Source organism: Micropterus salmoides, unplaced genomic scaffold (assembly GCF_014851395.1).
Source record: "Micropterus salmoides isolate LMB-PRFRI ecotype aquatic unplaced genomic scaffold, ASM1485139v1 Ms_hic_scaffold_17, whole genome shotgun sequence".
Lineage (NCBI taxonomy): Eukaryota > Metazoa > Chordata > Actinopteri > Centrarchiformes > Centrarchidae > Micropterus > Micropterus salmoides.
The window spans coordinates 21,304,418-21,320,209 of NW_024040817.1; the positions used below are offsets into that span (position 1 = coordinate 21,304,418).

The 15,792-nt window shown below is 42.0% G+C and overlaps 1 protein-coding gene and 1 long non-coding RNA gene across 2 annotated transcripts in view; both read right to left on the reverse strand.

Annotated features, from left to right (window-relative positions):
• The window catches only part of calcr (calcitonin receptor), a gene marked incomplete at its 3' end in the record, with an annotated part of 66,642 nt that continues 50,850 nt past the window's right edge, over positions 1 to 15,792 (reverse strand). Inside the window, 7 exon segments of the mRNA XM_038725339.1 lie at positions 1 to 500; positions 11,612 to 11,653; positions 12,360 to 12,560; positions 12,562 to 12,579; positions 12,763 to 12,829; positions 12,992 to 13,052; positions 13,911 to 14,064. Of these exon segments, the coding sequence (XP_038581267.1) occupies positions 279 to 500; positions 11,612 to 11,653; positions 12,360 to 12,560; positions 12,562 to 12,579; positions 12,763 to 12,829; positions 12,992 to 13,052; positions 13,911 to 14,064 (765 nt within the window).
• On the reverse strand, positions 1,553 to 2,503 carry LOC119907607. The gene is made up of 2 exons (XR_005445123.1): positions 2,011 to 2,503; positions 1,553 to 1,679 (listed from the first exon to the last, which is right to left on the reverse strand). It is a non-coding gene; the product is annotated as an uncharacterized LOC119907607 (long non-coding RNA).

Sequence of the window (15,792 nt, forward strand, 5' to 3'; positions counted from 1 at the left end):
GTGTCAAAAGCAGCTCTTGTCTCATGTCACAAGTTCTTGACATCAAATTTCTCAAAAAGCAGCTGCAACAGCAACGTAAAATAAATGAATGTCAGCCTTGTAGCTTGCCCATCTCTGTCCTAATGAGCTCCTTTACTCCCAGACCCGTACTATCGTCCTGGGCTGAAGCACCCAGCCTCTGAGATTTAATCACTGAGATCCGGCAAACCGGATTCATTTTCCTTTCTAACTGTTCTTCGGCTGGTCCCACCTCTTTCTCCTCGGTGTGAGTCAGTGGCTCAAGCGTATGTCTCTCCTGATTTTAATGCCACCAGTTCAGAGTCCTCTGTGTGGCGCCCGTTCAAGTGTTCGGTGTTACAGTCATGGTGGTACATGAAGGCGGGTACCTCGGTGATGGAGGTGGCTGTGTAGGACGTGGAGCGCATTGAGCAGTGGTCCTTTCGTCTCTGACCCCACTGGGTTTTATACTGCATCCACTGTCTCTTTAGAGCTGCCTGCACCTGGACGACACACAAACACACATGTAAAAGAGATGGTCCACTATCATGGTCAAAATCTTGGACATTGTTTTTTGAAGGTAATGCTTTGGCCCTAATGTGGGGATCAAGCGTGGTTATGGTTACCAGGGTATCTAAAAGTGGTATTTTAATTGCCTTTGTCATCTAAGTGCAAATACTGTCAAAGTTACACATTGCAAACATTTCTCTAAACTTTTTTTTCTGGTTTGCTTCACTGTTGCACTTTGACCACAAGATTATTCCACCAAACGTCCAAATTTCAATATGCAAGCAAAGCAGAGCCAGAGTAAGCACCGTCTCGTGACAACAATAATCCAACAGACGGTGATCTATACTGATGCGAGCGTGATTGCTGTAGCATATGTGGATCACTCAAATTTCAATCACATTCACAGATGGCAGTTACGACATGTAAACACCCAAGTCATATTTCCTGAAATGTGAAAGATGTAATCTGTACTGAGCTGTATGTTAAACGTTTCAACAATCATGTAATTCATATTCATTCTACCCTACATCTGTCATCTACACTGCTCATAGGGTGGACGAGGACCTTCCCCTCAGCCATTGGACAGAACACACAAGCACCAGGACTGATAAACTGGGCAATAATATGACCGTAGATACAACTGTTTACTATTTATTTTCTTTACTTATATTTATTATTTGATTGTTTATATTTAGAGTGTCTTGCTTGTACTTTTTTTAAAATTCTTTGCTGCTGTGACATTGTGAATTCCTCCGTTGTGGGATTAATAAAGACATCTAAATTTAATTGAATTGAACTGAATTGCACTGGCTTCTGTTCACGGCCATTCAGAGATGTCAGGACAAATATTTACATTTTATCTGCAGCCGACTGTTTGAGGAATGTGCAACATTTTGCGCAGCTCCCACCACGATTATCCAAAAAGGGTACATGATTGTTACTTTTCTCTATTGCATTGTCAAGTTCTGTGTGTTTTTAATTGATTACAGCTCAGCCCAAACTTGAAAACTGCTTTTCTCTCTGAAGAACGCAAAGGACAACTCAATCTTTTCACTTCTTGATTCTTTATTTTCTTTGAGATGGTTTGATAGACCAGTGATGGAATAATATGGTATAGTTTCTTGAATGTGACTTGATAGATCAGTGTGGGGCAGTAGGTATAGGTTGATAACCTTTCAAATACACAAACCAAAACATGAATTAGTTACAGTTAAGTCATGAATCAGTCACACATAAATCACAATACCACTTTCTCACAGAAGTAATAAATAAATGCTATTGAATCTTCAAACCAAACTAAACACGATCCTTAAGTCTAACCTAGGATTTTAACAAGAAAATCCCAATCCCGTAATTAAACTCATGCACATGTTACTTCTGTCAAGTTCAACATTCACATAACAAATCCCCATTACTTATTTTAAATTGCAAATTACAATCCAAGCAGAACCTGAACATTTAAACTCAATATATTCAAACACAGTCAATCATAAATTGTCCTACCAGTTGCGTCTTTGAGTGATCAGGAGCTGTAATCATAGTGTCCTTTTCCAGGAATAAATGAGAGAACCAACCGAACTCTCTACAAACATTTCAATGCCATGTTCCCTCTGTGGGTGCGCAGGCAAATATAGTCCCAAAGCTACTTCCCATGCATGATTGCCCCCTGTAGTTGCATGATTGCCCCCTGCAGTTTGGGAGTGCCCTGAGAGCCCTGGGTGAATCAAGGCTTGGATTGCTCAGTACAACTAAAGCAAAGTAACCATAAATTGACACAACACCTCCCACTTGACCTCCTGGTTCTTCAACCCAAGGAGGTCACACCAGAACTGTGACGTGTCGGATTTAGTTACTCCATTTTTGGTCCTGTTGCTACTGCTGCTCTTCAACTGGAAGTAGGATAACTATCCGTCTGACATCCCTGTGAAGAACTGTTGCAGGTATCTTGGTTGAGTGTTTTTTCATCTTTTTAGTCAGTTTCACAGTTGCGACTGGGTAGCTGGGGAAGGATCGGAGATATACATCCCTCACAATTCCCTTCCTGTCAGTGTTGACGTCAATGACCCTGGCAAGCCTGAACTGACCTCTCAAGGCATTCTGGTCAGCCAACCAGACGACATCTCCAACTGCCACATTCCTGTGAACGGTGTGCCACTTGGTCCGGACAAACAGATTTGGTCCGGCTAACTGGCTCCATTTCCTCCAGAATCGGTCAACTTCTGTTTGGATGATTCTCAATCTTCTGTAAGGATAGCCTTTAAAATCAAAGGTCTCTGGATCTCCCCTGGGTCCAGTTCTTCCGAGCAGAAGCGAATTTGGGCTGATGTATTCCACACAGTCCTCCCGGCTCTGAGTCCTGGCATCAATAGGTCGTTCATTTGCAAGGTTGGAAGCCATATAAAGGAAAGTTTGAAATTCACCCCATGTGAAGACTCCATCACCCCCCAGATTGTGCAAAGCTCGTTTTATCATCCGGACAGCAGCCTCAACAGCTCCGTTTCTGTGAGGTGAGTCTGCTGGATGGATCTTCCAGCTCCACTCTGTGCCATGCTTGGAGACTTCATCTTCAAGCTTTGATTTCTCCAGTCGGTCCAGAAACATGTAGAGCTCTTTGAGGGCAGGTCTGGCTCCGACGAAGTTCTTCCCAGGATCCGACCACAATTTCCTCGGATGTCCTCTCAGTGCCGTAAATCTTTGGTAGGCTAGAAGAAAGCCTTCAGCTGACTGGTCACTGACAAGGTCTGTATGCATGGCTCTGGACGCCATACAACAGAAGACGATTCCCCACACTTTGAGTCTCACTTTCTTTCTCACCTCATCCTTCACTTCATAAGGTCCAAATAGGTCCACTGTCGTGTACTCAAATGGATTGGCTGGAGTTATTCGCTCCGATGGAAGGTCACTCATGATCTGTTGGCATCTTCGGGCCTTAAGTCTCCTGCATGTCACACAGTTATCAACAATCTTCTGGACTAGTTTCCGGCCTCTTACTACCCATGCTTTCCTTCTCATCCGGAGGAGTGTGCCTGCAATTTCTTCATGATTTGCCTTATGGGCTTCTTGAGCTAGAAGAGTGGATACCCATGATGTACAAGGCAGGACTGGTACTGCAGTTTTTTCTTCATTAAAGATTTGGAATCTTCCTCCACAGAGCAAAAGTCCAGTGCTTTCCTCCCTGACCACAGCAAGCCTGCTGAGTGTGGTGTCAGGTAAGGCTACCTCCATTTGAGCCGCAAGGAAGAGATCCCTGAGCGCATCCTCACATTCGATGATAGTGAGTGTAGTTCCCTTGACTCTGGACTTAATCTCAAGAGCTGAAGGAATTTCCTTCCTCTTTGGTTTGCTTGTAGTTGAGGTCTTGACCAGCATTTCCTTCCATCTTGTGGCAGCTCTCCACACCCAGCCAATGATTCTTATCAGCTTGGTTAAACTACTGAACCTACTTATGTCCAGGATTTTCCTCACTGAAGAACCAGAAGGTGGTCTCCTGACTTGGATTTGGTCCCCTCCTTTCCCACTAGGGATGCTTTGCAGATCGTCCTTCTTTCATTAGAGATTGGGAACCTTGGCATTGTAGTGGTAGGTAGAGCATGTTGTTTTTTTTCCCTCTGTGCTCGGGTCAGTGCTGCTGTAAAACATTTCCTTTGGAGCTTGTTTATACCTTCTTTAGCTTCTGCAGCAACATCTCTGGCTGACTTTGTCGGCCACTCCCCAACAGGTCGTTTCAAAAACTCTGGGCCATTTTGCCACACAGAGTCCTCTTTCAGGTCTTCTGGGGTTGCTCCTCTTGTTGTGAGGTCAGCAACGTTTTGCTCACCTGGAATCCATCTCCAGTCTTCAACTGATGTGGACTTCTGGATCTCTCCCACTCTGTTTGCAAAAAAGGTCTGGTACCTGTAACTGTCCCTTTGGATTGCACCTAGCACAGTTTGACTGTCCAGCAGATGGAACCAACGTTCAACTTGTATCCGACTGTGCCTTTCAATGTATTTTCTGAGTCTCGCAGCAAACACAGCACCACAGACCTCAGCCTTCACTGCTTCTCCCTTTTGGTCAAGCGGTGTGAGCTTGGCTTTGGACTCAACAAGCCGGACCAGGATGCCTTGCTCGGTCTCCCACCTGAAGTATGCAACAGCTCCATAGCTCTGGTCGCTACCATCTGAGAATGTTATTCCCCAGGGTTCTCCAATCCTTCTGACTGGTGTGAGACTTCTATGGAAGGTAATTTGGTTGAGGCGTGTGTATTCCTCAAACAGGTGGATGGCTTCTTCTCTAAGTCTTTCAGACAGAGGTGCGTCCCATGTGTCTCGTGTTAGAGTTTTGCCTCCAGCTTCTTGAAATGCTTTTCTGACCAGAATGGCTCCTTTCTGTTTGGCAGGTGTTGCAAGACCTATTGGGTCATACAAACTAGCTACTTGGCTAAGCAGTTGTCTTCTAGTCAATGGGTTTGGAGTTTTTCCTCTCACCTCTTCTTCGACGAGATTTTGGCTCATCCTCATCTTCTTTTTTCTCTTTGAGAAGTTTATCAATGTCATGAGGTACAGTTTGTCTGGTTCGACCAGGTAACCAACTCCAAGGGCTTTGTTGTCTCCTTCTCTCATTTGGTTGGGGAGAATGAAGACTTCATCTGACGATGCTGGACGTTCTGATGTAGACGTCTGCCTCCCACTTTGACCTGATCGGACCCACGGCTTAAGGAAGAATCCACCTGCCTTCAGTATTTCTTCAACTTTTTTGGTGGTTCTGTCAAGCTTTCCCAGGTCATTATGTGATGTCAGAATGTCATCTACATAGGAATCCTCCTCAAGGACTCTCCGTTCCTCCTCCAGATGAGTGAACATGGGCAGCCTTGCTGTCTCTCTCATGGCCAGTTGTGCGATGCACCCTGCTGGTCGATCGCCAATGTTGACCCTGGTGATGCCATATTCCTCAATTTCTTCATCTCCACTGTTTCTCCAGAGAAATCTATGGAGGTGCATCTCCAGATCTTCAAGCCACACAGAATTGTACATCTTTTTGATGTCGCCGAGGGCAGCATGGACTCCTTTCCTGAACCTTAGTAGCACTGCTCGAATGGGATTAAGTACATCAGGCCCTTTCAGGAGAAGGTCATTCATGCTGATCCCTCTAAACTTCTGGCTGCTGTTCCATACCAGTCGGACAGGTGTTGTTACAGAGTGTGGGTTTGGTGCCACCAAGTGACTGACGTACCATACTGGTCCTTTCCAGTCAGCAATGGTCTCTCTACTGAGTTTCTTTGCTGCTCTCCTTTCCACCATCTCATGGACTTGAGTTGTGTATGCTGTACGCCACTCTGGTTGTTTCTTGAGCTGTTTTTCCGTCCTAAGAAACGTGGCTTCCACTGCGCTTCTGTTGTTGGGCAGGGAACTTGGATTTTCAATCCAGGGGTATTTTGTGTCCCAGTGAGGCTCCTGACTATGCGCATCTGACTTCACATAGCTGAGGCCTCGCCTGATCACCTCAAGCTCTCTCTCTTCACTCAAAGTCATGTCTTTGCCTCCTGGCTGACAGTTACCACACCGGCATCCTCCACACATGGGTTCGCAGGCTGCACCAATGCTGTCCCACTTCCACCAATCCAAGAACTCCAAGTCCCAATAACAGTGGTTTTGGTTTCAGCTCTAGATTCTTGCATCTCAGCAATTTCTTGATACTTCACTGCTGTGATTCTCATTGATCGTGCAAAGTGAGTTTCAGAATTGTGTAGGGCCATACCCAATACTTCACAGAGATCTGGATGCGCTCCGCCAACAGTCTTTCCTAAAGGGCTTTCCCACAGGACAAGATCTCCTACCACCTTTATTCTCTGTGGAGCAAGTCTTCCTTCACGGTGGCTTATGAGAAGTTCAACATTTTCTGGTCTGTGAAGATCTTCCAGGTTGGTTTCGGGGAAGAACTTCTTGAGTTGCTGTGCTTTGATCACTCTGTGAACTTTGGCAATTTCATCCAACCCATAACAGATCAGCTCATGAGCTCTTTCTGTGTCTCTAGGTGTCTTGACTCTTACCTTAAGTAAATATCTTTTGGTTCTTACTTTCATGGCCATACCTCCAACTCCATGGACGACAAGCGTGATCTTTTCACTTTGAAGTTTCAATCTCTTGGCAGCTATATGAGTGATGTAATTGGTATCTGATGCTAAGTCAATGAGAGTTCCAATTTTCTGTCCTGCGTTGGTGGTTACTTCAAGAAGCATAAGAATTACTGGTAACTCACATGTGCTTGAGTCCATCACTCCAGGAAGACTTCTCCCTGTGCAGTGTGATTTTGCAGCCATATTGGTGAAGGCTCTCCTTTTTCCGCCATGTCCGGGGTAAGCTCAGACATCAATATCTCTTGTTCCTCTGTGAATGTTTGCCTTCTGGTGCTGGGTCTCCCCACTTTCACAGATTCTTTCCTCTTGAATCCTCCTTTCAGACAAAGAAAGAAATGGTGATCTGAAGAGCTCCCTCTTCTGCAGTCTCTGTTCCTGCATAGGTAAATGTCCGTACATTCATCATCCTCTTTATGACATCTCAGACATCTTCTGCATGCTCCAAGCCTTTCTCACCAGGTTCCAGTTCTTTAAACTGCTTACAAAAGAAGATTTTCACACGATGCTTCTCGTCTCCACAGACAACACATCCTCCTTTCCTCATAGACTTTGTGGAGGCATACCTCTTCTCCAGGTACGTAGCTCTCTTTTCAGGTCTTTCACTTACACCCAATTGGTCTAGTTTCTCTAGAATGTCCTCTTGTGTCTTTAAGAATGTTAGAAGGATGTCGAAGTGTTTGTCAGGTGTGACTCCATTTCTTGGATTGACCATGAACGCCAGCCAGTCCCTCTTTATATTATCTGGGAGCTTGCTCTCTATGGATCTGATCACAAGGGGATTCTTTATGGCTCCCGTGCTTTCGAGCTCCGTAAGGTCATTCAGGGCCTTTTCCACAGCCTGAATTAGGTCAATTACCTTCCTTGGCTGGTGTGACTTTAAAGGAGGGATCCTCTCTAGGTCCTCAATTATCTCCAAAGCAATCGTTGGCTTGTTTCCATACCTGTTTTGAAGTACTCTCAATATGTCTTCAGCACTGTTGTATGTTGACAAGCCCAGGTCTCTACATATCCTTTCATCCACACTGTCAAGGAGTTGGAACTTCTTCACTTTCACTGATCCACTCGGTTCTCCCTGCTTTTGCAGACTTTCCCAGTCTCTCTTCCATCTATGGAAATTTCTCCTAATCCCAGTGAATTTAGGTAGACTGGTTGGCTTTATTCTCACCACTGGTTGTGGAGCTGCTGTTGGTTGAGGCTGTTGGTCTGGACCTCTTCTTTTCTCTTCTGCAATTTTTTGTGCGGTGAGGAATTCTGCTCTTCTGGCCTCAAGGTTGCTCCCGAATATTCTCAGGTCTTTTAATCTGCCTTTCAGGTCTGATGTCTGATCATGTGGGATCCATTTTTCCCAGTCTTTCAGGCTTACAGTTGCATCATGGATTAGCTTCCTTGCTCTCTCCAGCTGCAGTTCATAGCCGTCTCTATTGATAGCAGTGATGGGGCTTGCTTGGGCTCTGTCACAGGCTTTTTCCGCTTCTTGGATTGCAAAGTCTACCTCCTCTTTACCATATCTTGACCAGAGGTTGGCTTGGACTGCCTCACGGATGTCCCCCAGTCTCATGTCACACTCTTCCATTGTCTTTTCAAGTTCAGCCTGCTGGTGCTTGTTGAGCTTGACTTCTTCATCCTCCTCAGTTCCTACTTCAGTCAGTAGACCAGCTCCGTAGTCATCATTTGCATCGCTGACATGTCTTGCCAAGGAACTAAGTTTGCTGAACTCCTCTTGAAGTTCACCTTTAATCATCTCATTTGCAGCTTTGCTCAGGTAGTTTGCTTGCTTGGTGAAAGCAGATTTAGCTAAGGTCCGCTCTTGTTTCAGTTGCTTGACTGTCTTCCCAAGAGTTTCCTTTGCCATGGTGAAAAAGTTTCCAGTCAATTCTTCCTTTGCGTTGACAGCTTGACTTCAGGCCTTTTATCCTTATTCTCACTGCCACCCGTGGTTATCAACTGAAATTGTTGACTGAAATGCCACTCTATCAGTCAGCAACAAAATCAAACAAAAAAAGAGTATGCTGCTTCTTTCTCTTCACTGCTCTGCAGAAATAAACTGATGAGAATATCCTACAACCCAAATAATTACACAACAGATTTACATGCAACCATTTTGATTCTGCCAAAGAGCAACTCACTGGGGACATCCACAATCATAATATTATCTTGGTCAGACCATTTCACCCAGTAATCACATTTATAAGCACATAAACCAATTCCATATTGTACCATCACAAACTCTATTATTATGCTGATGACATACTGAGTAAGTCACCCTTCATAATCCCTCTACTTAGTCCCTAATATGATCAGTGGTTATGGTGTTATATCAAGCAATTAATTAAAACTCTCAACTTTAAACTTCCAAATCAGAAAATAAAGAAATATCTTAAATATGGGACAAACTGAAAATGTTTTCAAAAACTCAAATTCTCCTGTAAGATGGTTACCCTTTCAGAAGTTTGGTAAACTTCACAATGACAACAACAAGCTCAAACTTTTTCGCCTCCAGAAGCCTAAATCCCGAGGAGAACGCAATGCTCCAAATTTGACACTCCCTCCCTCAGTTCACCTACATTACCAAAAAAAAGAGAAGATGAACAAAAGGAAAGCAACTCCTCATGGCTTCCTGCTGAGCATTCAATAACTAAAGAAATGTAACTTTAGGATGCATTATTCATAGACAAATGTTTAAAAAGATTTTAATATTCTAATTTATACCCCTTCTATTCTCACATCTGACACACTTACATTCCTTATGGTCCATAGCAAATTTTTGCACCAAGGACCCCTTGTTGGTAAATCCGGCCCAGCTTACAGTAGTAGCCAGCATGTTGATGATGGATGTGGGGCTTTAGGATGAATCTGTTATTTGTTTTGTCTGTAAGAAGTTATAAAATGTCACAATTTCCAGGAGCCCAAGGTCACATCTTCAAATAGCTTGTTTTGTCCAACCAACAGTCCAAAGACACGTGAAGAAGAAGAAGTGATATCAAACAAAGAAAAGTTTGACACATGTCCACAATCAATAATTAATTAATTTATTCCAATGAATTTATTAATCAAAAATGTCACTGACTCATTTTCTTTCTAATTACTTCAACATGTTGATTGACTGACCAAACAAGAACCAGAGTGTGTTCCTAAAAAAGGAAAGCAGAGCAACAGTCCTCTAGCAGTGCGTGTTAATCGTTGGATTCTGTAACACCCTAATGCTACTCTAATTACTGTGGGTGTATTAACACACAATGATCTAATGATGTAAATTATGACACTAATTGTTATAATGAGACAAAAGACCAGCCAGGGCTTACAGCTTCCATGTAGAACGTCTTGCTTCATGTCACAAATACAGCATGAAAGCTGTTTGTGTCACTGACCTAACTTCACAATGCAGCCATTGAAGAAACAAGGCAGGTCTGTGCAGTTTGGCCTTGAAATCAAAAAACTGAATTGAAACCAGCCCCAGAAACCCGTGTCCTGATTATGGGAGCTGAATTGGTCATTATGTGGGTGAAGCAAACAAACCCTCTCGTTCCCTTGTGACAGTTTGTGTGCTCATTGACCCTGCATCACCCAGAAAGTGGCCTCGCCCTTTAGACATGCTCTACACTCGCTTCTTCTACTGCATGTATTATTTACATCGTTTGAGAAGATGCTGTTGCGTTCTGGCTTCTCATTTATGCGCTAATACCTGATCAATTTATTAGGCTGCTTGTATAAAATGCAACTCCACAGTAGGTTGCTAGTTGCTGTGTTACAGAAACTTCACGCTGAATATTTAAATATGTTGCTCTGTCGGGTTTTTTTTGCATCTGTGCCCTGTTTTCTTGGCAACTCATCTCAAGGAAAAATCTCAGCGTCACTGTCTCTTTTTAACAGATAATTTCCCTTTTTATTTGCTATATTTTACAAAGGTCTGTTAGTTTTAAGCATATACACATGTTTATTTGTAATTACCTGATGCAATTACCGAGGCATTTACATCACCAGTGAGTTTAACAACCCCAAAAAAATGCCTAATTTGACCTTACTACGTATCATTGGTGCTTTGAGCTTGAAAGTATCTACCACACAGTGAATCTGCGGAGGCAAAAACGTCATCATAAACCCCAGATCTGGGCTTTAATGGAAATCTACCTTATTCGTTCGGAGAAATGTTTGAACCAAGTTAAGGATGCTCTCAGTGAGACAGCTGCAGACAGACTTAAAAAGCCTGACAGTAGGACTTGAAAGGAGAGTCAATTTCCAGCTGGTCTTGGAAAACACACATTTATAAACTGTCTTACACTTCACCTGACTTGACCCTCCTGCTTTCACTGTCACAGCACTAGATTGGTCTCAGCAGAGACAAACAGCACAATGCTTTACAACCTGTTACAACTGGACTAATGACAGATGTAGATGTTACAACTATTTTACTTAAGTAGTCAATGCCAAAACCCAACTTTGAGTCTGTGCTTGGGTATCTTGTCAGGCACACATGTAAGATGTAAGAGATCTGACCTGTGAAAAACATAAATTAAAACATTTTGCCTGATAGAGTCTCATACCTTTGCCTAAAAGGCCAGTGTTATTTTGTCACATCAAAAATTTTACTTTTCCTGCAAATAATATTCTTAAAGGCATAGTTCAACATTTTGGGAATTACACACTTGTTTTATTGCTGACAGTTCCACGAGAGCATTTATCCCACTCTCATGACTGTCTGTTACATGTAAAGCCAGGAGATGGTAAGTTTAGCTCAGCATAAAGACTGACCACAGGGGAAGAAGCTAGCCTGTCTCTATTCAAAGTTGTTAATTAGTGGGGTTTAGAGGTGCTGTTAGAAATTTATACCTTTGGGCACAGCTAAGCTAAAATAACTGTCTCTTTGCACTTGTTTCATATTTAGCCTTCAGACATGACGGATGTTGAAGTCATCCTTTAACTCTACACAACATTGTGTAGTACTGTAGAGAAACCAAACTGCTAAAGTGTAAAGACATGAACAGTGCTTACCTCTCCGTTGAAGAAGCAGAATATTGTTGCCACCAGTAATCCCTGAAAAAGCAAAACATGTAGACATAATTAGCTCTTTTAAAGCAATGGAATTTAATTATCACCTTTTTTGCAGCGAGGTAGGACAGCAACTTCACAATCATTTAGAGTGCTTTTTGAAAAGAAAAGTGCAGAACAGAGAGTATCTGATGGCGCAACATAATGCCTAACTGGTAAGTGAATGAAGTGAAATTCCATGGCCTGCCTGCCTGTTGTTTAATTAAGTGCCTAACTGGTGGTCAAGTAAAGTAAATGGAGTGCCTAACTGGTTCTTTAAAGGGTAGATCAGCAGTGAATGACATCAATCAATCACAATAACCACAAGGCTGAAAACAAGGTTTATTTGTATGGAAACTTTCAAGCATGCCAAACGTCTAAATCTTGAGTCTGATCTGTGGGCATTGGCATATACGGGCTGTGTTCGGGATCATCATCATCATGCATGCATACTGACAATTTGGGACAAAAACATAAACATTGCTATTAAGTATAATTTTCAGTATTAAAGGTCCATTGAGTACAATGCATACGTAGATACTTTTCTCTTTAATCAACCAGAGGTGCAGAACACTTCGACCCACAGGAGCAGTGAAGCAGCACTTTTTTGCTTCTCAGTTCACTTTTGAATTACCCTTGAATTGAACTCCTACCTGTTACAAAAATAGACATTTCAGTAAATTCAGTGCCTTGCTGTCAGGTCAGTGCCTACCTGGTAGTGCATGAGTATGTGCATGATGTACTCGTAGACCTCCCCAGCTAGCCTGTTTTCTGGCCTCCAGGGGAAAATGACAAACTGTATTCCCAGTAGGGGCACCAGGATCAGCGTGGCTCTCACTGCCTTCATGTACATGTTGGACTCGGCCCGGTGTGTGTCTCTCAACTTGGTCACCAGCACTCTTATAATATTTAAGTAAAAAGAAGAGGTTCACCTGCAGAAAGTAAAAAAAATATATAAAACAAATAAAGTAGCCATTTTTCTTTTCTTCTCATCTTTTACATTTTAAGAGCCAAAACTGCTACCAAAATAACAAACCAATTATCTTTTTTTTTTTTACTTTTAGATCCAAGCATTTCTTTTTTACTGTCTTGAAACAGTGGATTAGCAGACTTACAAGAAGAGCAGCCACGATAGGACCATGGACTGCATAGAGCAGATGGGTTTCCACACTCATCCAACAGCTACAGAAGGAAAAACATATCAGTCAGTGCTGTCTGCTGCCCAAAATACACATAGTCACACACATACAAAAACATGCACACTCTCGCTCACTGCTGCACACAGTCGAGCACGTATGTAAACATCTCCTGTTTATTTGCAGAAGTTTCTGGAACATTACTCACTTGTCATCGAAGTACGTTTTCCTTGCCACGGCGTGGATGGATGCGGGCACTAGAGGAAAGCCTTGGAAAGCAAAAAGATGGTGGCCATATGAGGTCTTGAGTGAGTTTAGTGAAATTCATTTGTCTTTTGTGCAACAGTAAAAGTGTGGTTAGCTTGGTCAGTTGTTTTGTTGGTCTTAGACCTCCTCATCAAATACATTTTTACTTTGCAAATCTCTGCATATATTTTTGGAAAAGCTGATTCTCATTCCACAAACTTTCCTATTGTAATTTTATTGCTCCAACCCTAAAAACAACACTGCATGTTTAATTTCTTGTAACAATCCTGTCTAATTTGAAATTGAAATACCCACTAGAGGCTGGGCTCAGTCTGCTTTTTACTTTTCGTGTGGATATAAACACATTAATCCATGTATCCAGGTCCATTTTCCGTCACCATTGAGACCCTGCACCATATTGGTCACAGATGGACCTGACTAACTGGCCGTCCTAAACACACACACACACACACACACACACACACGCGCGCGCACACACACACACACACACGGTAAAAACAGGCCTCATGTTTAATAATGACCATCCATTTAGCTCCATCGCTTACTTGTTTGACAGACTGCACCCATTATTCCTTTTTTGAACGAGGTGATAAACAGGACAGCATTAAGCAATAAGCGATAGGACTGCCAATAAAGCTGTCAGCATGTCCAGGGTTACATACTGTACGAAGATCGGGTGGATACGAGTAAATTGTGGTTGCTAGATTCTGTCTCATCTTATTGTACTGCTTTCTGATGAGTTTTCAAGCTGTGACAATGTCCATTGTCCAGTGAGGGCATAGAAAAATAAGTCTTTACAGATATACTAAAAGAGGAAAAACACCGCAAATAGTGTTCAAATCAAATGTAGACACACTCACCCCAGCCCAGGAGGTAGTACCAGTGCAGATGCTGCTCCTCTGCAAACACAGCCACCACGATAAGCGTGTGCAGGTAGATGCCTTCACAGAGCATCCAAAAATAATTGCAGCCCAGCATGTACATGTGGAAGAAGTGCAACACTTTACAGCCAACCTGCAGAGAGAGACAAAACAGGAATATCTATTATGTTACGTTTTTGACTTTCTTTATTAAAATATATCTATTACCACAATTTAATTTACACACTCCTGACATCATCTCAGCTGGACACATCCAAAAAAATATGTTATAGTTTGTTTTCCACAAAAAATCAGTAGCCAGTATTACTCCTTGCAGACAGACAGAATGTATATTTGTACCTTATATAGTGCTATGCAGTTTTCTATTCATGCATTCAGCATAGTACGACAACATGACAATATGACAACATGTCACATTATGTCCCTTTGATTGAATCATTACTGTAATTTCTTGAAAGAGATGACTTTGATGACATGACATATCGTTATGCCAATCTTACTGTATCTAAGCACAGTCTACTGATGCTATAATTATCAAGACACTTATGGATGCGGCATAAGATGTAATTCTGTTAATGATTGCTACACACAAGTTCTAATGAACCTGATTGTTCTGGCGTATTTTCTGAAAATCCCAAATTCACTCTTAAAAATAATTTTTCTTCCACAAAAGTTAATAGCAAGTTAATTTCACATTTTCTTATGCATGCCTTTGGTAACTTTGAGACTCATTGTTTCATTTCTTGGGAAATGTGTTAAGGAGACGTGTTTTTGGACGTTTGCTTAATCGGCAAGCTCCTTAGCCAATCACGTCAGCTGTGTTGGCTGCTGCTTGCTTGTCCCAACTCAGATGGCTTCCTTCCCCTGTGCCCAAATTATTGGCTCAAATAAAAGCCAAGATGGCTGCAAATGGTAAAACCAAATTTGGAATCTAGAAACTTATGGGTATCAAATTGTGACAATACATACATGTTTCCCATCAGTATGTGGTACATCTCAACAAGTACAATATTATACTATAAAGCACAAGATGATACTGTATAGTTTTACAAAAAACATTTAGTTAAATAAGCTTTTTTCATGTTTTGCTGATTCTGCTTACTACTGGTTGTTGTTGTTGCAGGTGGTTTCAAATCAAGTTCCCAAACAGTTGATAAAGGTGTCCCACAAGGCTCAATATCAGGCCCCCTGACATTTACTCTATATATAATAATATGTATAGAGTGCCAACTGTACATTGTCCTTTTTTATGTTGACGATACCCCAAACCAGACTTTTTATTCATTTCCTCTCTTGTTAATCGTGCTAAACCCCCAAAAGACACAATGTTGGCACATCACAAGCACACAAACTCTTAATGTTCCTACTCTGATCCAGGCTCTCAATAGAAATCTAATCGATACAGTACAGCATTAACATTACTTAAGAGGAATTTTGTTAACAAATCCTACAAAAAAGTCCTACAAAACTCATGTTGACAATGCAATCAAAAATAAAAATTCTGAATTGGATTCTTATACAGGAACATACGTTGTTTCTCCTTTCAAAACAGAAAAATGCAATTGATTTGTATTCTGAAAAAAAACACCAATGAATTTATTGCTTTCACTGAAACACATACCGTACATGGAGAACATAACCAGAACAAACCTTTGCATGAAAATATTTTTTTCAAATATCCACATCAAGGTTTCTGGTTCGCCGTCCTGTGTTAAAAGAGCATGCTTGCCGCCACAATATAATTCAAAGATGCTGGCATTGCTATTAACTGCTGCTGTCAGGGGTCTTCTTAGCTCAAAACACACAACAGTCATTCACTTTTAAACTTTTAGCCATATGTCTCTCCTCACTTTCCTACATT